Source organism: Lagopus leucura, unplaced genomic scaffold (genome assembly GCF_019238085.1).
Source record: "Lagopus leucura isolate 7727_CA_CO unplaced genomic scaffold, USGS_WTPT01 Super-Scaffold_739, whole genome shotgun sequence".
Lineage (NCBI taxonomy): Eukaryota > Metazoa > Chordata > Aves > Galliformes > Phasianidae > Lagopus > Lagopus leucura.
This window is the reverse complement of record NW_024962255.1, coordinates 5716247-5738884: the sequence shown is the minus strand read 5'-3', so window position 1 is coordinate 5738884 and position 22638 is coordinate 5716247. Positions and strand designations below refer to the sequence as shown.

At 37.2% G+C, this 22638-nt stretch overlaps 1 protein-coding gene across 4 annotated transcripts in view; it reads right to left on the bottom strand.

The window, feature by feature from the left end:
- Positions 1-5173: 5173 nt before the first annotated feature.
- WAPL (WAPL cohesin release factor) overlaps positions 5174-22638 on the bottom strand; it is a 58936-nt gene continuing 41471 nt past the window's right edge. For all 4 annotated transcript variants that reach the window (XM_042863014.1, XM_042863013.1, XM_042863012.1 and 1 more), the window contains 11 exons: positions 21072-21299; positions 16789-16900; positions 15814-15911; positions 14249-14325; positions 12688-12863; positions 12295-12410; positions 11441-11602; positions 10053-10260; positions 9184-9272; positions 7998-8093; positions 5174-7625 (listed from right to left, as the gene is read on the bottom strand). In XM_042863014.1, the coding sequence (XP_042718948.1) occupies positions 7560-7625; positions 7998-8093; positions 9184-9272; positions 10053-10260; positions 11441-11602; positions 12295-12410; positions 12688-12863; positions 14249-14325; positions 15814-15911; positions 16789-16900; positions 21072-21299 (1428 nt within the window). In that variant the 3' untranslated portion in view covers positions 5174-7559. The remainder of the gene's footprint in view (positions 7626-7997; positions 8094-9183; positions 9273-10052; positions 10261-11440; positions 11603-12294; positions 12411-12687; positions 12864-14248; positions 14326-15813; positions 15912-16788; positions 16901-21071; positions 21300-22638) is intronic.

Genomic DNA, 22638 nt, shown 5'->3' with positions numbered 1-22638 from the left:
TGATGCAACTGGGGTTGAAGGATTCTCCTTAATGAGAATGTGAATGCAAACAAGAAGTATCAGGTAAAATTATAGTTGTGGTATGTTTAAGCTTTTTGTAAGCATTTTAACTAGATGACAACAATAGAAATACACAGCCATTCTATCTTCTTTGGAGGAACATAAAAACTGATCTCAAAAGATAAATCTACAGTCTTCAATTGGATACACAGTAGACTAGCAAATTGTTGTAGAGCACAATTTTGTCCCAGCAGTTTTAATTGATGCTCTACAGGAATGCATAAATAACATAAGAAGTCCTGTAAAAAATACTGGGGTTTATCTCACAAGTGAAATCATACTTGAAGAACCATTCTCATCTAAACATAATGAGGAAACAAATTTTTATGATTATCTGGGATAGAATTGTTAAAAATTAATTTTTCAGAATTCTTAATAAAAATCTCATTGTATTCTAAAGGATCACAAGTTAAAAAAGGGATTTTGTAAGATGGAAGCTCTGGTGTAAAATCAGATGTATAATATGACTATGTGCAAATTCCAAACTGATTTTTCCAGTAGATGCTTGGTTTAAACAGGTTTTCAAGGTAAGACAAGGAACACTACAAACAATAAATGTATTGTTTCTGTTTAGTTACAGCACTCCATTTCTGCTGCTGGACCATAATTTCAATACAGCACTTCAATCTAGACAAATGAGATGACATTTTTACATGGGCTGCTCCAAAAGTAATACCTCCTATTTTATTATGTTGGCCCACAATATCAGAGGTGAAGGATGTTGGTATGGCAGTAGATGTTGAACCTCCCACCAACATTCCATTATGTGTTGTTGCCATGTGACAGGCAGCAGAGGGGCAATCTGACAAAATGGCACCTGACACAGAAGTGTGTATGAAACAAAAGTGTGGAACTGAACTTCTCCCTGTGAAAAAGATTGTACTCAGTGACATTCTTCAATGCTTGCTGAACATTTATGGAGACCAAACAGTGGGTGGTGTGTTCCAGCAGCGGCAATAGCAACATGAAAGACAAGCCATGGTCCTGATGGCCATGCACAGCCATCACACGATGAAATGAGGAACATGTTAATCAGCTCATCCATGCAAATTGGCGTATTATGACCAGGTAACTCTGTATGGAGCTGAGTACAATGCATTGGAAATGATGGTGGCTACAGTACAGTATTTGCACCAGCTGGGTCCCATAAATGCTCACACAAGAACACAAAGCACACTGTATGCAAGTTTGTCAGGTCCTACTGAACAAATATGAGGCTGAACGTGACAGCTTCCTGGATCACATCAGTGATGAGACATCAAACAGCATTACTGTCTTCTTTGTAGCTGTTGTAGTTTCCATGGAAATAAATAGGAGGCATTACTTTCAGAGCAACCTACCTAATTGGATAAGCTAGCTTAACCTGCCCTAAAATTCCTTGTTGAATTAAAACTTTGATATTTGAGGCAGAAAAATGACCCTTGATGCTACACAACTTTATATACTATTTTACTAAGCTTCTTAAACTTGAGGCTCAGTAACCTGCAGATCAACATTTTGAAACTGACTTTACAACTGAGAATAAATCTCTGACACATGGTAATTTGACTGCAAGTTTTCCCTTATGGTTTGTACTTAAATTCCGTTCAGATACAATCTATAAATTAAACAGCAGACAGACTAGAAAACAATGCAGGCTGGATATTTTAAAAGCTTTTTGCCTCAGAAATGTTATCAAGAGCCAAACTTGTGGGACGGTAGGCCATGGACAAAAATGAAGTTCTAAAACTTCGGGAACATTCCCAGATCAATTAACTCATGTATATCTTTTGAATGCACTCATTTGAGACAATCCCTTCTCACTCAAACTTATGCAGAAACGCCCTTCACTTTCTTTTTCAGGCATTAGTTCTGCTAGGCACCGGTAACAGCAGAAAAGCAAAATATATCTAGAAGGTGCGTGGGTGTGTCTATACACATACATACATTCCAATGTATCTTTCATCAATGCTTGCTCAACCTCCTAATTCAGACTACTTAGACTGCATAGCAGGCTTTGTATTAACCGAATACAACACTGTAATGAGGAAGGAACCCAAACAGCAGTAATTGGCTCCAGGACTGACCAGTTCTTCCTGCATCAAACAGCCCAGCTGATTACATTTTCTTGTCTATCACTGGCCACAAAAAAAGTATACTATTTCATGCATCTGTGGGGTTTCCCCCTTCAAGTTACAGCCATTGTTACTTTACTCTTTTGATTTCTATTGTATTGATTGAACATCAGTGGAGTTGAAGAAGAAAATCCAAGTTCTGAATCTCTTGAAGAAATCTGCTTTGGGGCATTAATAGAGATATTTATCCAAGCGGTATCTCCACAATTAAACATGAACTCTTTGATGCACCTTTGGCTCAAACCTTTTTCCTAGCATAGCATCCTCTTCTCACTGTTTTTATTTTTTTTTCAACATGAAGAAAACATTCAATTCTTTTAACAGTGACAGAGCTGTAAGTTCTAGAAAAAGAACAAGCACATGAACTCACTCACCTGACCAGCACTGTACAGCTGTGTTAGGACACAATCACAGGGTCAGCTTTGCAGATGGAATGAGAATCGTTCCATGCTCCAGATTAACACCCTTCCTCCTCACTTTGAAAAAAATTAAATGCAGAGACAACTAAATCTTATAACACAGAATACTGATAAATAATTCCCACACTGAACAGCAAATCTAAATAAAACCCCTTGTAGTTCTTTCATTTACTTCAAAAATAGAGAAGTCATCAATGCCGCATCACCAAGTGTTACACTGCAAAAGCTTTCTATTAATGTTCATCCAGCACTGAATCTTGGTATCTTTAGATCACCTCAGAAATTAAAATTTTAAGACTACGTAGTGAGCATAAATGGAATTATGTACTGTTGTCTAAACAACACTTTTTTATTTCTTAGCAACCTAACTTTCAGGAGCACATTTCAAGAAATTCTTTGGCCTTTACTTCCAAGCAGATGAAATACAAATTCACCATGTTACGGGAGTTGGGAGGTTTAGAGATACAGTTTGGACAACAGAAGTTGAAAGATATTAACACCACCGTTCTTCCAGATTTAAGGCATTCTCTAGTACAGCTCTTTCCTCCCACTGAGTCTGTTGTTTCCAGGACACCTTACAACATCCTCTGCATCACCAGGTAGTGCTCACTGTCCCAGACAGGTATCATACCAAGCTTGGCAGCCTGAAACTTAACCTACAGCAGTAACTCAAGGTCAGTTTCCACAGCTGGAATTAAGATGGCTGTGGCATTAGTAAATCAATCTACCTTTGGATAAGGACTTAAAGCAGTCTTTGCATTATTTATAATGGTTTCACTTTTACTTACAGTAAGACTAGCTACACCTACTGATGCTGCTAAGGTCTTAATAAACCACAGTTCCTTGGACAGGGGACCTGCGGGACAAGAAAAACAATGTGTGAATGGCTTCTGTTCCATATAGCTAAAAGAAACCTGTAGTGAAACAAAACATCATACAGAAAGGAGAAGCAAGCAACAATTTCATTGTCCTGGTTTTGAAAACATTTAGCATGTAGATTCAGGGCAAATTCCAGACTCATCATCTTTAAAAACAAAGCAATTAGTAAGTTTTTAAAATTTTATCTTGTAAGGAAAACCCTGATGCAGAAGAATGGCAGCAACTTAAATTGCTTTATCTTTTGAAGTCGAGTACACATTTTTGTTTTCCTTGCTGCTTGAATAAGGAAAGCATGTTAAAGAGAAAACCAACCAAGCAACCCTCCGCTGAAAAAGGCACATGGGTTTGCCTGGTAAGAGTCCAGCTGACTTGCTTACTCAAAGAAATAATTACTGATGTCCAGAAAATGAGGGAAGACAATACTTGCTGGAGTATCTGATACCAAAAATATCTGTATCAATTCATTGAAGTATTTCAGAATGAAAACATCACCAATGGCTAAAAAGCCTGTTAGAACAGCCTATGGCAGGTCCCACCATCATTTGTTTACGTAGAAGCAGCCATAAAGCAACGACAGCTCTGTAGAACCACAGTATTCCAGCTGTACATTTGGCACAGGTGCTCAGCTCAAGAACAAGAACAAAGCTTTTATAGCTTTGTGATTACTGTCCAATCTTCTAATTAGAACCAATCTGCTGCCAGCACAAAACCAGCTCCATTAGGCCAGCTTGAGAAATCATCTCCTGCACTATAACCTGCTTTTACATTAAGCTTACTGTAAATCAGTGCTGTACAGATCATGCCAGCCTTAGTCATTATGCAGAGATCATGCATTTCACAAGTCTTTTACAAAGCGACATAATCTATGTGAGCAGATTACTCAAAAATCTATAGAAGCTTCAGCCCATGTCTTCTCAAAGCACCCACACAACGTCTCCATTACGTACCCAGTGACAAAACCTAGAGGAAGTATTTATTTCACTAGAGATTACAATATTTTTTTTTTTTTTAAAACACTTGCCTACATAAAGCTGTATCTACCATTAACAGTGCCACATTCTATTAATACCCTGTTCCAGACCTCAACCTCCAGCAGGATTCCTTTACAGCACAGAAATAAAGTTCCATTATGCTGATGCTCATTAACAGTGGCAGTGAGATGACAGACAAGTTTAAATTGTCTTTACTATAGCTCATGGCTTTCTGTTCTTGTATCTGGTTGGATCAGTTAAGAAAAATCCATAGAAAAAATTCCATCCTGAACAAATTAAAGCATCGTTCATATTGATGTACAACTGTACAATTTAACATTTTTTCCTGCTGAAGAGCCATTTACATCCTTCATAATGTAAAAAGTATCACTATAACAAGACCTGCTTGATTTCTCTGTACATTTCTGTTACTCTAATTACAGCTCTTCAAATCTACCGTGTCCCTTCAGCGGAAAGATCAACAGCAACTTGTGTGGAGATCTCCAAAAATGCATCAAGACCCAGTACATCTTCTCAGTACATCGGAACAGTTCAAGCTCGGTCGGTTTGATAAATCATACATGGGGGTCCGGGCACTGAATTCTGCCATTCCATCACACCAATGTAGAACAGTGCACTCCTCTACTTACTGCATGTTCTTCATTTGACAATTTACCTGACGCTGCAGTCACTCAGGGCAGTGCTTTATTACATGTTAAAAGACAAGATATGTATTGAAAGTAGCAATTTTATTTGAGTTAAAATTATTTACAAAAACCCAAAGACATACTTCATGAAACTGGTACAAACTATTTTTCCTGCCGTTGGCTTTTGCTCCAAAGATCACAGCTGAGAAATACTGTATAAAATAAAAATAGGATTGGATTCAGAAAAGTACTCTACTGTTCTAATTTCCAATTGAGATTATTTACACAAATATTTACAATGGAAAAAAAGTTACTTTAAAACTTCAATTTGCAAGTTGGCCTCAAGTACCCTTTAACGCAGAGTTATTTGAGGGTCTAACACACAAAAATGCACTGCAGTTCACAGGGTGATTTCTCCCCCCACCCTCAAAGAAAAAAAAAAATCTGCATTTGTCAGTGCTTGACAATTAGTTACATTTAAAAACAACTGTTAAACACTGAGGTAAACCAATTCCCAAACAATTACCAGTGTAACAAAGAAAGGTAGTTGTCCCTGATTTCCCCTTCATCACATCCCCATTGTCTCTTGCCATCGCCCCACAAAGCTCTCTGATCATTTTGAAATCCCACTCCAAATGAAAAGGTCTTAAATCAGGAGGGTGGGCAGACAACATATTCAATGGCTTCCTCTTGATACACAAGGTTTACATACAGCTTTTGTCTCTCAATACTGAGTTGTTCAGGTTCAGTTTTGTTTTTAAGCAAAGGGAACACAACCTCAAAAACTTTTCTGAGTTACACTGATACGCTAAGTTTTAGAAGGTGATGAGAGAAAACGCAAAAATATGACCAACATCGGAATTTTGCCGCTAATCAGTTACTTCCTTACAGAATTCTCAACAATCTGCATTATCAAAAATAGGAAGACATAGAAGGCAGCCACTGTATGTAAAAAATTTACAGCTGGCACTGATACAAAAGCACAAGTTCGTAACTTTATACACGGAGATAACAAGATCTAAAAGCAGGTTAGATTTCCTGTTACTTCCCCCTCATTATACATAGAACTAATATTTTTATGGCTTCAAGTTTTACAAATTCAACGGAATAACATGATTTAACTATCTATACAGGTATTTAAAAATGTGATGAAGCAGATCTCAGAACAGTCTGCAAATATTCAAGACCAGCTTAATAAAAATAATTACCAATTCTGTTGGTCTGAATAACGAGTGCAAGAAAAAAATATTAAAGAAACAAGTAATGTATTTTCTGGGATTTCTTGTTCCATTTAAGTCTTCAAACACAATGCTTTGCTGTGAACTAGACCTCAGGCTGAACAAAATCTTCGCTATATCAGCAATTTAAGGCTTTGCGTTGTATGCATTTCAACTCTGACATACTACAGAAGGATGAAATAGAAAGATTATGTCAGCTGGAAACATTAATCCCCATTGGTGTTTTAGCCTCTTCAAAATTCTTCCCCCTACAGCATCCAAATTCTTTGTATCAAGCATTATAAAATACATCTTGAGCGCTTCTTTGAAACAAATCTAAACAGCATTTCAAAGTTTTTGCTTATTAGAAGTGTAAACTGCCCTGGGAATGAATAACTTCCTCCCACCCCTCACCCCACCCCACCCCTTTTTTTTTTTTTCCTTAAACAGGGCACAATTTTTATTTCTTTTGTGGATAACATACCCTCTCAAATGGCTTTATGTATTTATGGGTTTGCATGCATCTTGGAATTACAAAGTGTTATGGTCTTATCAGTTTACAGTACATGGGCCATGACAGTTTTAGAACTGAGAAATAGTTCAACAACCTAATTTCAATCAAAACAGTATAAAAAATAAACTATCCAATCCTCACCTCTTTGGATTCCAACAAATTTTAAATATAGACAGTAGTTAAAATCACAAAAGTATTTAAAAATTTATATTTTACGATTTTGGAATAATCTAGTAATAAAAAAGCAAGAGCAAATTAAACTCAAATAGGAGCGGTGCTGCTGTCCAGAACTTCTTTATTAGAACATTTGATACCTCAGTAGCTAAGCTGCCTTTGCACCTGGCTGGCATGAAACAGTGGCTCAACAGTAAACAGCAGTTGCACTATCAGCAGCAAGTTTTCCCCTTGAAACTGGTCACGAACAAAGCAAGAAAAAAGATAGGGAGGATAAACCCTGCCAAAAATATTTAAATACTGCACTGCATCATAAACAGCATGGTTTCTTTATTTACTTTCCTCAGAACCTTTTTCCCCTCATTTTTGATAGTTGCAGATTGATGTAGTAACTGTCTTTTAGAAAATGCTGAATGCATGGTTAAGAGACCAGGTAGCCTTAAAAATCCGAACACGAATGACATAGATGAATGCTCTTGGAATATCCTTCAAGGACTTCTTTCATGACTTCTTTTGTCTAAGGGTAGCTCCAGCATTAGAGTGCTTGCAGCGGAAGTTAAGTATCTAGCAGTGTTCCAAGTATTCAATCACCCTAGAGATGGATTTCTGGCCTGTTGTTCCAACAGCACACTGGAAAACGTGACAGAAAACAAAGTACCAAGTGAGCATTTATACAGTACCACTTGAAAACATTTTAGGGCTATGTCTGTTTCAGAATTTTAGGACTTAGACATCAGTAAAAACAATTAGGTTCAAGAAGAGGACTCAAACATTTTCATTTCACATTCAAGTGGAATGAAACTAGCTCCTAATTAGTACAATAAACAAATAAATAAAAGACACAGAAACCGGTCTTCAATATTTGCAAACACAGAAAGCGACTTCAAGCTCTTCTGAAGCCCACCGAAAAGTCATAAAAGCTTCTAAAATTGTATGGGCTATTATAGCAGATGACAAACCTACAAAAATCTCTATCAGAAATTTAAAATATGTATTACTTACGGTAAGATTCATAAAACTGAGAAATTTTTTGAGCATTTCAGTCATTATTGAGAAATCTCCTTCAGGTAAGTATTCCCTCACAGTAGTCACGTTGATCTAGGAAAAATATAACTAGTTTAAATTGAGAAATATTTTTCCAACACTGAGAGCCACGTTACTCCGTATGTGAGAAGCAGCAATATGTTACTCCGTATGTGTATTATGTGTTACTCTGTATGTGAGAAGCAGCAGTGTATTTATAGCATAATTAAGATGGCACTCTGCTATCATCTCTGTGATTCAAGGCTCTCAAGGCTCTAATATTTCTATGGTGTTTATTTCTAGGATACAACAATTCCTGCAATCTTCTCTCAATTAAAGATTATTACCATCAAAGCTCACCATGGCCTAACAAGGTTACCAAGAACTGAAACAAAAAAGGAAGTGACTGGGTTAATTTTCCTGACACACAGAGAAGATCCCTTTACAACTAATAAGTGAAATAATTCTCAACACCTAACATCAGTATGACTCTACACACTAAGATTACATAAGGGTAATCAAGAAGCAAATAAAATTTACAGAATAGCATGCTGAAGAACACTTCTGCCATCCCATAAATTGAAACTATCCAGAAGGCAGGCCTGAACCTCATTTTCATTTGAACGTGTATCTGACACAAGAGTTCGAAGTTTTCAGTCGCTTAATACCTAAGTATTCACTTCAACTTTCTCCTATGTATTTCCAGTCTGAAACAATCACCTTCAGGTCTGTGGACCTACACAGCTTTATACAACTTCACTGGAAATAAAAATCAGACTAGGATGAAAAAACTAACAAGATGACAATAACTTGCTTAGTGAAATTACTGAAAAACAAAGCAAGCTTTCATAGTTAGAAAAGTTGCAGGCAGGCCAATTTGCTTTTCCAAAGCTCATTTGTGGTCTAAGACTAACAACAAATAAGAAAGAGGTACAGAAGATTAAATACTCAAATCCAGTCTCCTTTGATAAACATACTGATGCTCAGAAGATTTGTTTTGGATGGAATACCCCTGGCAACTTTCCACCGAACTATATACATCAATGCAGCTGAATAAATGTACTAGCTGAACCCCAATTTAATGAATCCATTTCAGTAATGCAAATTATTACTTCATTAAAAAATCTACTGGAGTTAAGAGTGAGTTATTGACTTATTCCCTTACTGGACTCTCTTGGCAGAGACAGCCTAGAAGCAATGCTGTGTATGAGGCCACAATGCAGTCTTCCATGTGCTTCCCAGCATGCTGAAGAGCTGTAAAAAGAGACAAGTCAGTGTATTGTGTCCTCTAAGCAGCTGGCATCTTTTACTGCTTTAAATACAATCTTTCATTATCACTTTCCAGAATTCTATTTTCTCAAACAAAATGACTTTTTGCTCTGAGACTACAGCAGCAAGAATCAAACTCCTTACTACCTAAGCAACACACATTCTTTGACAGTAAAAGTGCTCATTCCCTTTCAATTCATAATACTGCACAGTACGTTCAGTATTGCAATGTACAACTGCATGTTCAATACAACAAAATACAATTATGCTTCCTGTAATGCTATAAGCCAGTATGATTTCTACGAAAAAAGATTTTTGTATTATGGGTAACAGATATAATGCTTGTTAATGGCCCAGCATTTCTGGGGGGGGAAACTACAAATACATGAAGAAAGGAGGAAGCGTACAAAGCAAGGCTGGAGAATTCGATACTGTTCTACCAGAAAAGCCTAGAAAGAATGCCATTTAGGTGGTTTCTTACACAGAATGTCTCAAAAATACCACCAACCCACAGGGTTTTGTTTTGTTTCTGTTGTTTTAAAAAAGGGCCTGACAGAAGGTTCTATGAAGTAACAAGTAGCATTGTTTTTTCTATTTCTCGTGCTTCATCTATGAACTGCTCCCACTCAAGTTCTAGTTTCACAAGAGAATATGCTGAAATCTCAACCCAGTGGACCGCAGATAGGCAGTAAAAGATAAACTAGGAATTTATGCCAAAACAGAGTTCTTTACTATTTCTGAGCTCATCAGAATTATTCAACATACCTTTATTAAGATCGAGTTCTTCATCATCTTCTTCCTTCTTATCTTTCTCTTCAGTACTATCTGACTTTTCTGTGGAGACCCACTGTATCTCCCCACTTGTTTCTTGCCACTCTCCACTCTTATCATGCTGAGCTGTAGGAGCTTCTTTAATCAGTTTATCTGTCTGGCTCTCAGCCAGCTGTGCCGCTCTCTCACGCTCAAGAAATAGCTGATGGGGAAAATTTCAGAAGAATTTCTATTATAAATTAAACCCTAAACACATTGAATTAACTCGAAAGTTTATTTCCCCTTCACAATTCACCCCTTTAATACAGTTAGCCTTCAATACTATTCTTTGCAATAGCCTTTTCTTCTTCAAAGGATAATCTGATTTATCACACTAATGCTGTGCTCTGCAGAAAAGACTTCCCACCCTCCCCAGCGTCGAACCAATTGCCAGGCTTCTCTTGGCTGCCATAAATGCTTAATCATATTCTCCGAGACACAGCTTGAAGACTAAAAATTGTCAGATATGTAAAAAGCAGGAATTTTAAAGAAATATAAAATGACTCGAGCCATTTTAAGATGAATGTAACCCAAGGTGTTCTCATACTTTGCACTTACATCTTGTGAACTACTTCCCATGCTATATAACCATCAATTCTAAATATGACTTTGTAGAGCTGCATACATTAAGATAGTTAATATTAATATCTTGATTACTGATCTTTTTTGTCTGCTGCTGGGCAGTTATTTCACTATTCACATTAATTAAATGGAACAATTTCTAAAAGCATCTATGAACTTATCTCCATTTGGTAAAAAGGTTGTAAATAAAAATTCTTATTTCCTTTTATTTTAATTAGCAGATTGGAACTCATTCACACTTGATTTATATTTTAACAAGTTAGTCAATACAACATTTAAGAATGCTGTTTCACATCCATGTTTGTTACATTCATATTTATTGCTCTTATTAAAAAATGATACAGCGCGATTTTTAAAAATGGTCTGAAACTCCCTTAAAGACAGCACTTAGAAAAATCTATGGTAGCAAAGTAGATAACATAAGCAACTTAAAATTTTTACAGCTGTTTAAAAGCACAACAAGAAATAAATCCTATAGGAAAAAGAAAGAGCAGCTTAACAGAGCAGCTTCTGGATGTCCGTAGAAGACACCACCACCTTTTACCAAGAAAGCTGTGCCTGTAAAGGATAGTAGTGAAAAATCCAAGATGTGAGCAGCACCCCTCTTCCCCTCTATGCTGTTTAACATTCTCAGAATGCTTAACAGAATAAAATTCTGGCAAAATTTTTCATTGCTGAGTTCTTCCTCCTTCCTTGAATTTCTGATACCAAAAAACTGTACTCACTACAGAAAAAAAAAACATTTTTGGGTCATTTCTTACCTGCACTAAAGCCTGAACAGCATCAATCTGTCCAGTTATCTTTAGGCTATCGTCTCCTTCTCCCGCACAGAACGAGTCAAAAGAACATGACGTTTCCATATTGACAAGGCAGTGCCTGTTCCGAGCACTGTACTCCACTAGATTGATCAGCAGACCCAGTCCCTGAAAGGATCGTATAGACACAAATTAAAAAAAAATCTAGCAAAATATTCATTCAGATAAATGTCTTCTTTAGGCTTCATCTCTCTGAGTGTACATATCTCACTAGCACACCTTTATAAAGCAGTTTGACAGATAGAGGGATCAGGATTTAGAGAAATATGAGGCAAAAATGAGAATCATGCATACAAGTTCCAGATCTCCCAATTCTGAACCATAATAATCATTCTACACGTTCTTAAAGGTGAAATTGTATTTCTTGATTAAGGATTCAGGTGTCCAACTTTCAGCTTCCATTCTTAACAGGTCCTTCACATACACAGTTTCAGTGTCATTATTTAGGACACCTGTTTTATGCATACTGAGGTAAATCAGACAAATCTGTATCCATAAAAATAACAAGCATAGTGTTTAGAAAATTGAAAAGACATTTGAAAATGAGATAATACACAAACTTATTAACCTAGATCTCCCAACTCATCTACTTTTCCTATAAAACACACAGAAAATGGTTACAGCTCAATCATCAAATCCTTCAGCAGCTTTTCCCTGGACTTTACAGAAACCTTCTGTTAGAACCTCCCTAAGTATACAATCAATGGAGACTGCACAGCCAGCTCCTTAATTTGGAACTGGAGCAGTTAAAGGCACACAGCAAAGCATCTTACGTTAATGTAACAAGTGCAAGAGCTTACCAGCACCCGAATATCAAATCTCTGTTCTTGAGGTAGGAACTTCGGAACGTGAAGCACACAATTCATAGCCGTGCCTATCAGACCATCTTGTTCACCCGTTTTTGTACTACCCCATTCTGTCAACAGAAAGAGTTTCAAGGCTCAATTTTGAAAATACTGATTTTCCATTACTGTAAGCAGATGGATACAACCTTTTGGCCCTCTAGATGAGCTGCACCCTTTTGGCCAAAGCCAAGATCTTGCTAACACTTAATTCTTGCAATTACTCATCCCCTTCTCAAAGATAAGTAACTTACTACTGTAAAGCAAGCGCCTACCATGCGTACATAAGAAAAGGGTTTACATTAATATATTGTCTGATGCTGTAACAGAATCTGAATTTATTTGCTTTACCATTGTCATTTGTTAGGTTGAGCAAGACACCAATGATGGCCCTCATGCAGTCTTCCACTGCTTTACCCACGTGGTTAGTTACATTCTGGTGAGGCAGAGGCTTATTGTCTGGCAAACAGATACTGTCTTCAGCACGATTATATCTCTGGATTAATTCCTCACAATGCTGCAATGCTCTGCAAAGAGAAGATACAGAACTAAATTACCTGAACAACATACAGAACATTTCATCTTATTTCATTAGGAAAACTACAAATACAGAATTTATGCAGCTTTTTTTTTTTTAATTCAAGTGCGCAGGGAGAAATGATTAACTGCACACCTATAAGACCTTTTATAAGCTTAAGTGAAATTTTGAAAATAAACTTGAAAGCTTTGTTGCTTAAAGCTTCATCAGCTTGAGATTTCAAGAGCACAAGTACATTTTTCTTTCCAGCTTCATCACATGGTCTTAAAGGAGGCATCTTTTCTCCCCGTAAACAGAGCCTCTCACATCCTCTGACCATTCTGACAGTTACCTAACTGCTCTTGTCCTGTCCTCACAGAGAGCTATCCCTATTCTGTAATAAATAAAAAAATGAATAAACAAACAAATGACGTTATTTTCGAGTAGGAGAAACATTCATCTCATAACAACACTGGACCAGTCACAAGCTAAAACAGTTGATTTTTAAAAAAGCAAAACTAACCAGTTTTTCAATCCAGGAAGATATGGGTTTTTACAGTTATGGTGCATTCACTTCTACAGACAAATGTTTAGAAGTCTGTGAATATTTTTAGCTGTCTGACGCTTAAACTTCTTTGGTTTTAAAGCTTGTTCTGTGAGGGACGTGGTTTAGTAGGTACGGTGGCAATGGGTCGACAGTTGGACTAGATGATCTTAAAGGTAATTTCCAATCTTAATGATTCTATGAGTCTACTGCATTACATTCACTTGACACTGAAGTGACAACACCGATATCAACTACAAACAAAACTAAGGTGTCAAAAACATCCATTGGTCAAAACATCTGGCCTGCAATTATGCCATTCTTTTTCCAGTGAAGCCTGCAGAGTTTTCAGCTCAACTTGCATTCTTGTGAGCCACCGAGGCAGTGCAGGAGGGATGCAACCTCTGCCAGTCAACAAAGACTTCATCCCAACTGACAAGTGGCCTAGGGAGTACAGTTCAGCACAGAATTCCTCTCTACTTAGTCACTCTGTCAACTGCCTATTCTGCTTTGCTTCAGTAAATACTTAAGCATAATAAAAATACTATAAATAAAAGTAGCTTTCCAATTGCCCTCTTCTGCGTTCATCTTATCTTGGCACTGAAAGAGCTTAATCCAGTTTGCAACTTTAATAGAATCAACAATAACAGCACTACCTGCTGTTAGTACTCAAGGAGTTAGTGATACCCTCATCTAAGATAATTTTAACACCACTTATTTTAACATTACTTAATGAAAATAATGAGTTAAGTATTTTCCCCCCATAATTTTTCTGTCGTTTATATCATGTTCAGAGCTGTGATAAAATGTTTTTTGTTTTTTTGTTTGTTTGTTTTTTTTTTACAACTTACTTAGCTGAGGAGACTATGAGTTGTGAGTCTTTGTATGCTATCAGGTAGCTCTGATTTTCTGGATTATGCACAGTTACCTGAAAATAGGATAAAGCAATATTAAAAATGGCATTCTTCTTTTCCTTGAAAGTAATATTCCCTTCCATCACCACCCCAGTTTCTTTAGTTCCATGTTTCTTGGTCATTATCCAGCATAAACTTCCACTTACCAACATATTGGTATATTGTACCAGTATTCTCTTGGAGTTTCCAGCTAACAATTAATACCACAAGATCATTACACTGAATATGTTCCCAGCTATGTGGCAGACAGAAGCACTGTGGCAAGATGCTCTGCCATAGCAGAACCCTGATTCCATATCCCGGGATTCTGCAGTCCCAGTGCATGCATATGGGCATGCACACATGCAAATATTTTGTTATTTAAAACTGGGTGTCAGCTCCACTTCCGAGAGCTTATTATGCATCTGTGAGTTTTCTCCTGACTCTCCTGACTGGCACACAGAATCAGTTTACAGAAACAGTAGATGTTCTACTACTTCATTTGCATTGTCTGGTATGCTGATTTTTGTCTTCCTTCCCAAATTCATAAAGACCTTATCATACAAAAGCCATCCTCAAATTCGTATATGAATTTTCTGCTACTAAGCAAGCCTCTCTACTGTGCTTGGCAATTCCATCCATTGAATATAAAACCAGAGACTGGATCTGAAAATTTCTCAAGATTCAAGAAAAAGGTAAGTGCCATAACTTTTAAGTAGTAACCCTTATATCTGTTCATCTCTCTCAGTTTTTAGCTTACTGTTACAGTACCTTTATGTTTACGTTGCTATTTTAGCATGGAAAAAGCCACAGTAGCTATTTGCCCTCAGGTTTAAGGTTGCTGACCTGTACTTTGAACCTGCATGTCATTTTCTGATGCACAAAGGAGTAATTCTAAGACAGCACAACACTTCTTCTGTTTGCCTACTGTATCACAATTGACAGTTCTTGTCAATTAAGCTCTACAGAATTATTTTTATTCTGTTCAAAGCTTTCATTGGAAAACATTTATTATCTCAGTATCCATGATCAACTCACTACATGACTAGTTATCTTCTAGGCAGTTAGCTCATGCTTGAATGCAGTAATCCTTGTAATATGCATCAATTTGTTACTCTTAAGAAAACACAATTACAATGTGCTATTACTAGACACCCTATAAATGCAAACTCATGCCAAGAAAACAATAACCATGAACAGCAAGTTTTCATTTCTTAAGGAACTTCAGAAAAAGCATCCATTACATTCAGCTATTCTTAACAACAGTACATTTGCAATACCCGATATTGTATCTTTTATAAAGAATGATAACATTTTCAACAAGCAATCCAGGAACACTGATACACATTCCAACGTTTCTGTTAGCAGTCTTCTTTCATTAAAGCAACAACAACAAAAACCCCAAGCAAACAGAAAAGCATTATACTGTTACTCATGTAACTATGTATCCAAGGAACATCGTGCTGAAAAGGCCTGATGGAGGAAGTGTTGGTCAGGAATGCAGCGCATTTACTCATACTTACACTTTCTAAGACCCGTAAACATCTTTCTGCACCCCATAAGGAAGCAACTAATTTCTCTTCATTTTCATCACTGCTAAGGTGATCCACACATTCTTTAACTAAAGGAGAAGAAATAAGATTTGCCACTATTGAGATGAAGTCTTCAAAAGCTATGCATAAAAATTACCCAAATATTATTAATTTTAAGGGTTTATCAACTATTCGGGGAGTTGTCATCAACCTTGTGTTATGCTTTACAAAACTGTAATACTAAGAAACAACCCTGAAGATGTCATCAGCATTTCAAAATTTCCTATTTCCAGGTATATTTTATTTTCTAATGGCAAAGATGATGTAATACAGCACAGAATTATGTTTCTTAACCATAAAAACGCCTACACCTCTTAAAAATGCACTGTCACTGAGGGGAAGAAAAAAAATACAACACAAATGTTCTCCCTACACTTCACAAGGGTGAAGCCACGTGCAAGCTGAGTGCTCATCTCTTCAATCCTTCCTTTGCCCACCCCTCTGCTTACTTAAAACCTAAATGCTTAGGAATTCATTTTTCAGAAGTCCACTTTCCTGTCCTTCAGTAAGAGCAACCAAAACTCAAAACCAAACCATAACAGGAAACCACACATTACCAGGCCTGAAAACAATGCTATAGAACTGTAAGACAGATTTGACAACACTTACACTGCAGTAAGTATGTTGCACACAGACTGCACGTAACAATTATCTGCACTCTAAACTTAATCCATTTTTAGTCTTACACTGCAGACAACATTATCCACATTCTGTTTAACCTTAAAGCTACTTTCAATCCGCAAAGAAGAGATTAAAGCCATTAATGCTTTCCAACAACATGACACAGAATTGGGTATTTTTTAGAATTGACTTTTTCAAATTCTTAGCAACAGCAAATGGATATTAAGAAAAGCAAACATCTTTTACCGATTTTCCCACCCCATCAAAGCAGAACCACCGGCGTACCTTTATCTACAATATGATCAAGACCACCTAGGAGTCGCAGCTCTTCTTTAAACCAGTCCCCAGCTCGCTTTGAGGTGAGAGACAGTAACGTCTCCATCGCCAGGTGCCCGGTCTGAAAGAGTCACATTCCAGAATGAATGAAATCATCACATGCAGCTGTAGCCAGTATAGCAGATCATATAAATACACTTCATAGAAAAGCCATCTAAGCAAAGCTAGAGGTTCTGAGCAGAAAAACCACCAGAGGGAGTAAGAACAGACATTCATTCTCTCTTCATTTTTTTAAAAGGACTTGCTACTGATGAAAAAAGATGTCTTTGCATTTCTAGCCAGACAGCAAAAAACCCTGCTTATTACTTCTGTTATTTCCAGACACAATGCCTTTGCTGCTTGGAGAATTCATTTGATTCTAAAGGAGGCTTTTTTTGCGTGTGACTTTATTTTAAATGTACTGATGACAACAATTAAACTAAAATGCCGACAAAAGTATCTCATTTTATTTAGTGAATTCTTTTCTCTAAGAGGAACACAGATCTAAATTCAACAACACTGAAGATAACTGTATCCTGCAGACTGCAGTTGAGCGGATTAAGGTTGTCACCTTAGTTAATCCTCTGCAAGGTTTTTAACCAACCTCCCCCCCAATTTATGACATTACTATTTAGGTTGACTTTCTAAAGGTTTCTATAAAGGCAAATGATAATAATAAAAGATATTAAACACATATTAGGCATACACATCTGTATGTATAAGATTTACACCTACAAAGAACTATATCAACTTCTGTAATCTCCAAAAAAAAAAAAAAAACACACCCCACACAGGTAAATCTGGGCTACTATACACCTAATCATTTCATGTGCCACAATTCAACCATGAACACCTAGAGAAAAAACTGTAAGGCATCCTTAAAATGAACTGAATTTAACTACTTTCAAATTATCTTCCTTCCCTGACATGTCTGATTTGTAATGCTTCTGAGGAGGGCTGTGCCCACTCCAAGCTGTGCAGCATGCTCCAGGACACCAGTGCAGGCCTCACACTTCCTAGGAATAACAGGACTCACTGGGCTTGAATAAACCTTGCTATCTTTGAAAGCCAAGTTATTATTTGCATGATTCTCCTCACCAAACCTGATAGCTTCAGCTGCTTTCCTTGCTTTCAGAATAGTGATTTCCAAGGGGAAGCTGAAGATCTACACTGATAAAGAAGAGCTCCCCACTCAAGTTCTCAGCTATTTCATTTATTTTATTTTTTTAGAAGAAACCTCTGCAGCACATGGTCACCGATTGCAGTTCTGAGTGCAACAGAACTCAGAACTGTTATTCTCAGTTGCTGAGTGCATTGCAGCAATATAAATGGAAGCATCCTTGGGCCATGAAGGCGTTGAGAGGGGAGATCACAGGCAGCAGCAGATCTACTACAGGTCATTTCTCACCGAGTCAGCAGCTTCTTAATTCTCCATCACAGAGGAAACAACAACCACCAGTGGCCATTACTCCTGCTGCTGTTTCATCACTCAGGTAACAGCTAACTGCCTTTAACTGCCAACAGCCATAAGGACAAAGATGATTTTCATGTGTGTTTTAATGATTCAAATCTTAACTCTTCCTTTTGAGCAGTCATTTATCCCGTTCAGTTTTATGTACGTTCCCTCACAGAAACATGTCACTAGCTGAAAAGAGAACTCACTATGGATGATTTAATTACAGATAACATCTACCTGCAAGCATCAGAGACACTGGGCTACACTGACTAAAAGCAAACTGCCCTTCTCTAACAGGAAGGCTAAGTTCTTTAGGTTTGATCTCCTGCTACATCAGAAAAAAAAACAAAAAACAACAACAACAAAAAAAACAGAATAAATTCAATTCACAGAGAATTCCTTTTCAGTTTCTGGCTTTCCATTTTTCAATATTGAGAGTGGCCTGGAAAGCTGAGATCTCTGCATACATTTATGAGTACTCAAAAATTAACCCACCCTCATTTCCAGTTGCAGTCACACAAAGTTTCTGCATAAAGATACGGGTGGGGCTGTACTGGTCAAATGAGATGCAACAATCTAATTACAGTTGGTAAAGCACAAACTGGAGCTATCAAAACATCTGTTGCAATCCTTCTGTTTTTCAGTGGTTATGTCCAAGTTAGAAAAAGATCTTTTCTGTAACTCAAGAAGATCTGCATTTTTTGTTAGCATTTTCTGCCTGTCATCTGGTACGAAATGGAGATTACTTATAACATCTCATGACAGAGATTCATTTGAAAATAATTTATCTTCTACACATGAAATTCATTATTGTCTCAACTTACCACTGCTACCATCACAAACTGGCAAAGAACCTATTCACATCATTTGGCTTGCAAATATTCTCTAAACACTGTACAGTCTACTTCTAGATGGTGCAGCAGGGAGGAAACCAGTTTCCATCTGTGAGGTACTACAGTATTCAACACATTTACAGCAACAGCTCAATATGATTTAAAAAATAAAGATGTCTCAGGAAAAAAAAAAAACAACTTGAGTTTTTAAGTATTTTTCTTTATTCATGGCCAATTTTCTCACAGGACAGAGCTCCTCTTAACATATCCTCTCCCTTTTAAAACTCAGGCCAGCTCAGATTATGAATACGAGAAAAGTTTAATAGAAGACAGTGGCCTGTGCTTCTACATGCTTTAGCAATCACAAACCTGTAAGCAGCTGTTCCATGATTGATAAATGGAGCTGTCTTACATTTCATAATGCAGAAGATCTAGCAGATCGTGCACTATGTGAGTCTTCTCCAGGGTAAGACACTGTTTATAACAATTCCTTGCTAATCATCACCTTGAAAGCACAGTTCGTTCTGCCTTGGTATCTTAAGATCGTATCATCTGAATTACCAGAGCAAGCTGAAAGCAGAGAAAATCAACTCAAATCTCATTCTGCCTTTGCCAATTCTGAAGGCCAAAAAAATCACTGAGTTCCTTGACTACATATTTTGTGAGTTTGTAGGAAATAAGGCTAAAAATCAAATACTGGAACAATTATCATTTGTCAACACAAATCACTTACCAAGGTTAAGAATTATAACAAGATTATCCTTCCTCCCTTAAATCTCCACTCCTGCTAACACTACATAATACTGACTTTTGATATCAATTCAGCTATTTGTTCCACAGCTAGAATTTGGAGTGGGTGATGGGGTGCTAAAAGGACAAACAAATTCCTAGAACTTAAAGGACGAAAGTAGGTCACTACAACTACAAAAGAAAATGCCAGTTCACCAATGCAAAGTATTTTTTGAACTACCATAAAATAGAAAACAATCTTAAGGTTACCAACAAGAGTTGAAATGTTTGTTAGGGAGATGAAGCTCTGGAAAGCTCACTTCATAATCAATAGATTAGAAAGTTCTCATCAATGTAGGTGTTTCATTAAAAGTAACAAAAACCCAGTAAGAACTTCTGAAACATTAAAGAACTTATAAGAAGGTATTAAGATCATACTAATATCTGTTATACTGAAACAAGGTGAAAACAAGAAAACACCAGTAATCTGTGCCTCTTTGACCACACATCTAGTCAATTTGTTACCCATTCTTTAAAGATGCTCTTTCAAAAAGACTTGCAGCTTACGTTCTATTTTTCAGACTGGCTTGACACTAGCATCAAATCATGGTCAAATTTATTTTTAGACAAAAATGTGCTCACTCTGTAGAAGCTAAAGATACATAAAGCACTAGTAGGCTTGAGAAAGGAAGCATAAAACAAACAGCCCTCATCTAAACTTAACTTATCGATACATCTGCCATTGTACTTCCAGCAGAGAGAAACTGGTTTCTGAAAGACAGCTTTGTTTATTTACTTTTAAATGCAGGTACTTGCACCACACTTTCAGTTTAGCACACAGCACTCTTACTCTCACATTACAACCCTACTGTTTGTAGAAGGTACACAAAGGAACATTTAAGCAAAGAAAGTCAAATAAACTAAACGTAATCCTGAAACATAATTATTTCAAATCTTATTGGTTTTTAATAGTTACCTGTAACGAACTACACTCCTACCAATAGCCAACGGTGAATCACACAGCTGAAGAACACAACTTTATCCTTCTAAAAATCTTCCGTAAAGGAAATTTTAAGCTCAGAAGATACTTGCAGTGCAATCACATGTACAGAGAAATTCGATAGCGTCACGACTTGTGAGTTATGAGATAGGAAATGAAGGTTGGTGCTTATCAATTCCATTTTATTAAGCATTTTCTTATTGTCAAGGTTTCCAAACAGAAGCGTGATACCCACCGTGATGTTTTCGAGATCAAGATGTTTATTGTGAACAGTTTCACAAAGTCTCCGAATCTTTTCCTTAATTTTATTCATGTCTTTCTCATTCAGCAGCTTGGCAGAAGAAGCATCTTGTTCCAATTCCAACAGCCGTATCATCAGATCTAAACTAGCTCTGTCTAGATCCATGTTCAAACGATCCCTACTCAAGATGTACATTAGAGCTGCTGTACAAAGGGACAAATTCTTGGGTTGGGAAAGGAAAGAAAAAGAAGAAAATAGTTTTTTAATAAGCACATTAAACAAATTATACGATTTTTAATGAGACAAAAACGTACATAGGTCACTCTGACCTATTTATTTCCATAGAGACTACAACAGATACAAAGAGCACACTAACACTACTTACATGGAGGTCAACACAGCCACCACCAGTTATGAATTCTTGCCAGCAATGAACAAGAGCTGCATGCTGTGCTTGTAAAAATCTGTCCCAGTGCGGGTGAGCCACTGCTGCTACTGCTAAAATAAGCACCCACTGCCTCACTTGTAGAGACTTATTGGTTTCCATAAACATTCAGGAAGTGCTGATGAATGTCAATGGATACCATTTTTATTCCATTTGGAGGAATTCAGTGACAAACCCTTGCATCATGCACACTTCCCCATCAGACACCATTCCATCAGACTGCCCCTCTGCAGCCATCTGTCACACAGCAACAACACGTAGCAGAACATTAGTGGAATGGTTCCACCTCTGCTGCCATGCCATCATCATTCACCTATCTACACAACAGAAAACACCCGCATGTCCCCATCTCCACTAGCACTTGCATGAGTATTTATTCTGTTACATAAATTGATTCACTGTAGTTAGTTTTTCTAACTCACAGGAAAGAGACAAATAATTCAACATATTCATAAAGCTCAGGTTGAGAAGCAGGTTCTTCTGCTTTTGAGAGATTCAATGCTGCAAATGAATAATGGTAACTCCGGTAACAGAGAATTATGGAAGAGACAGATGGCAGAGGAACAAAGTAAAAAGACCATGGTATGTGCCAATGTTGGTGCAAATTCAAGTTAGGTAAGTTCAGCTAGTGACAGAAAGCATGAGAAAGATCATAAGGAGGGGAAAGGAAGACAAAAAAGCACCTGGTGACATACACTCCATTTCTGCCAAGCAGGTCTATCAGTCAACAGCTTATCCAAACCTTTCCTGCACACTTTCCGTGGGAATTCTGCTTTTTAGAAGCAGAGAGAGTACAAACCAAATGAGTCCTTCCTCCCACATCAGTTTTTCAACTAGAAAATGCTATTAGCTCCGCCATCCCTATCTTACAAAGAATTAACAGAAATGGCCTATAGGGACCTCTTATTGGCTAAAGAATACCTAAACCTTCTTCAAGGAGTTGTAACTCATCCTCACGAAGATCCAGAAAAGCAAAGGCAGAAGGGGGCTGTCAGGAAAAGACAAATGACAGTAAGAGCAAAGAGATCAGACCAAAGCTATCTGTTGCTAGGGCTGGCAAGTACAGTACTGGTGCCAAGAGAGCCATCTATCCAGATGAGCTCCAAGCAGCAAGAA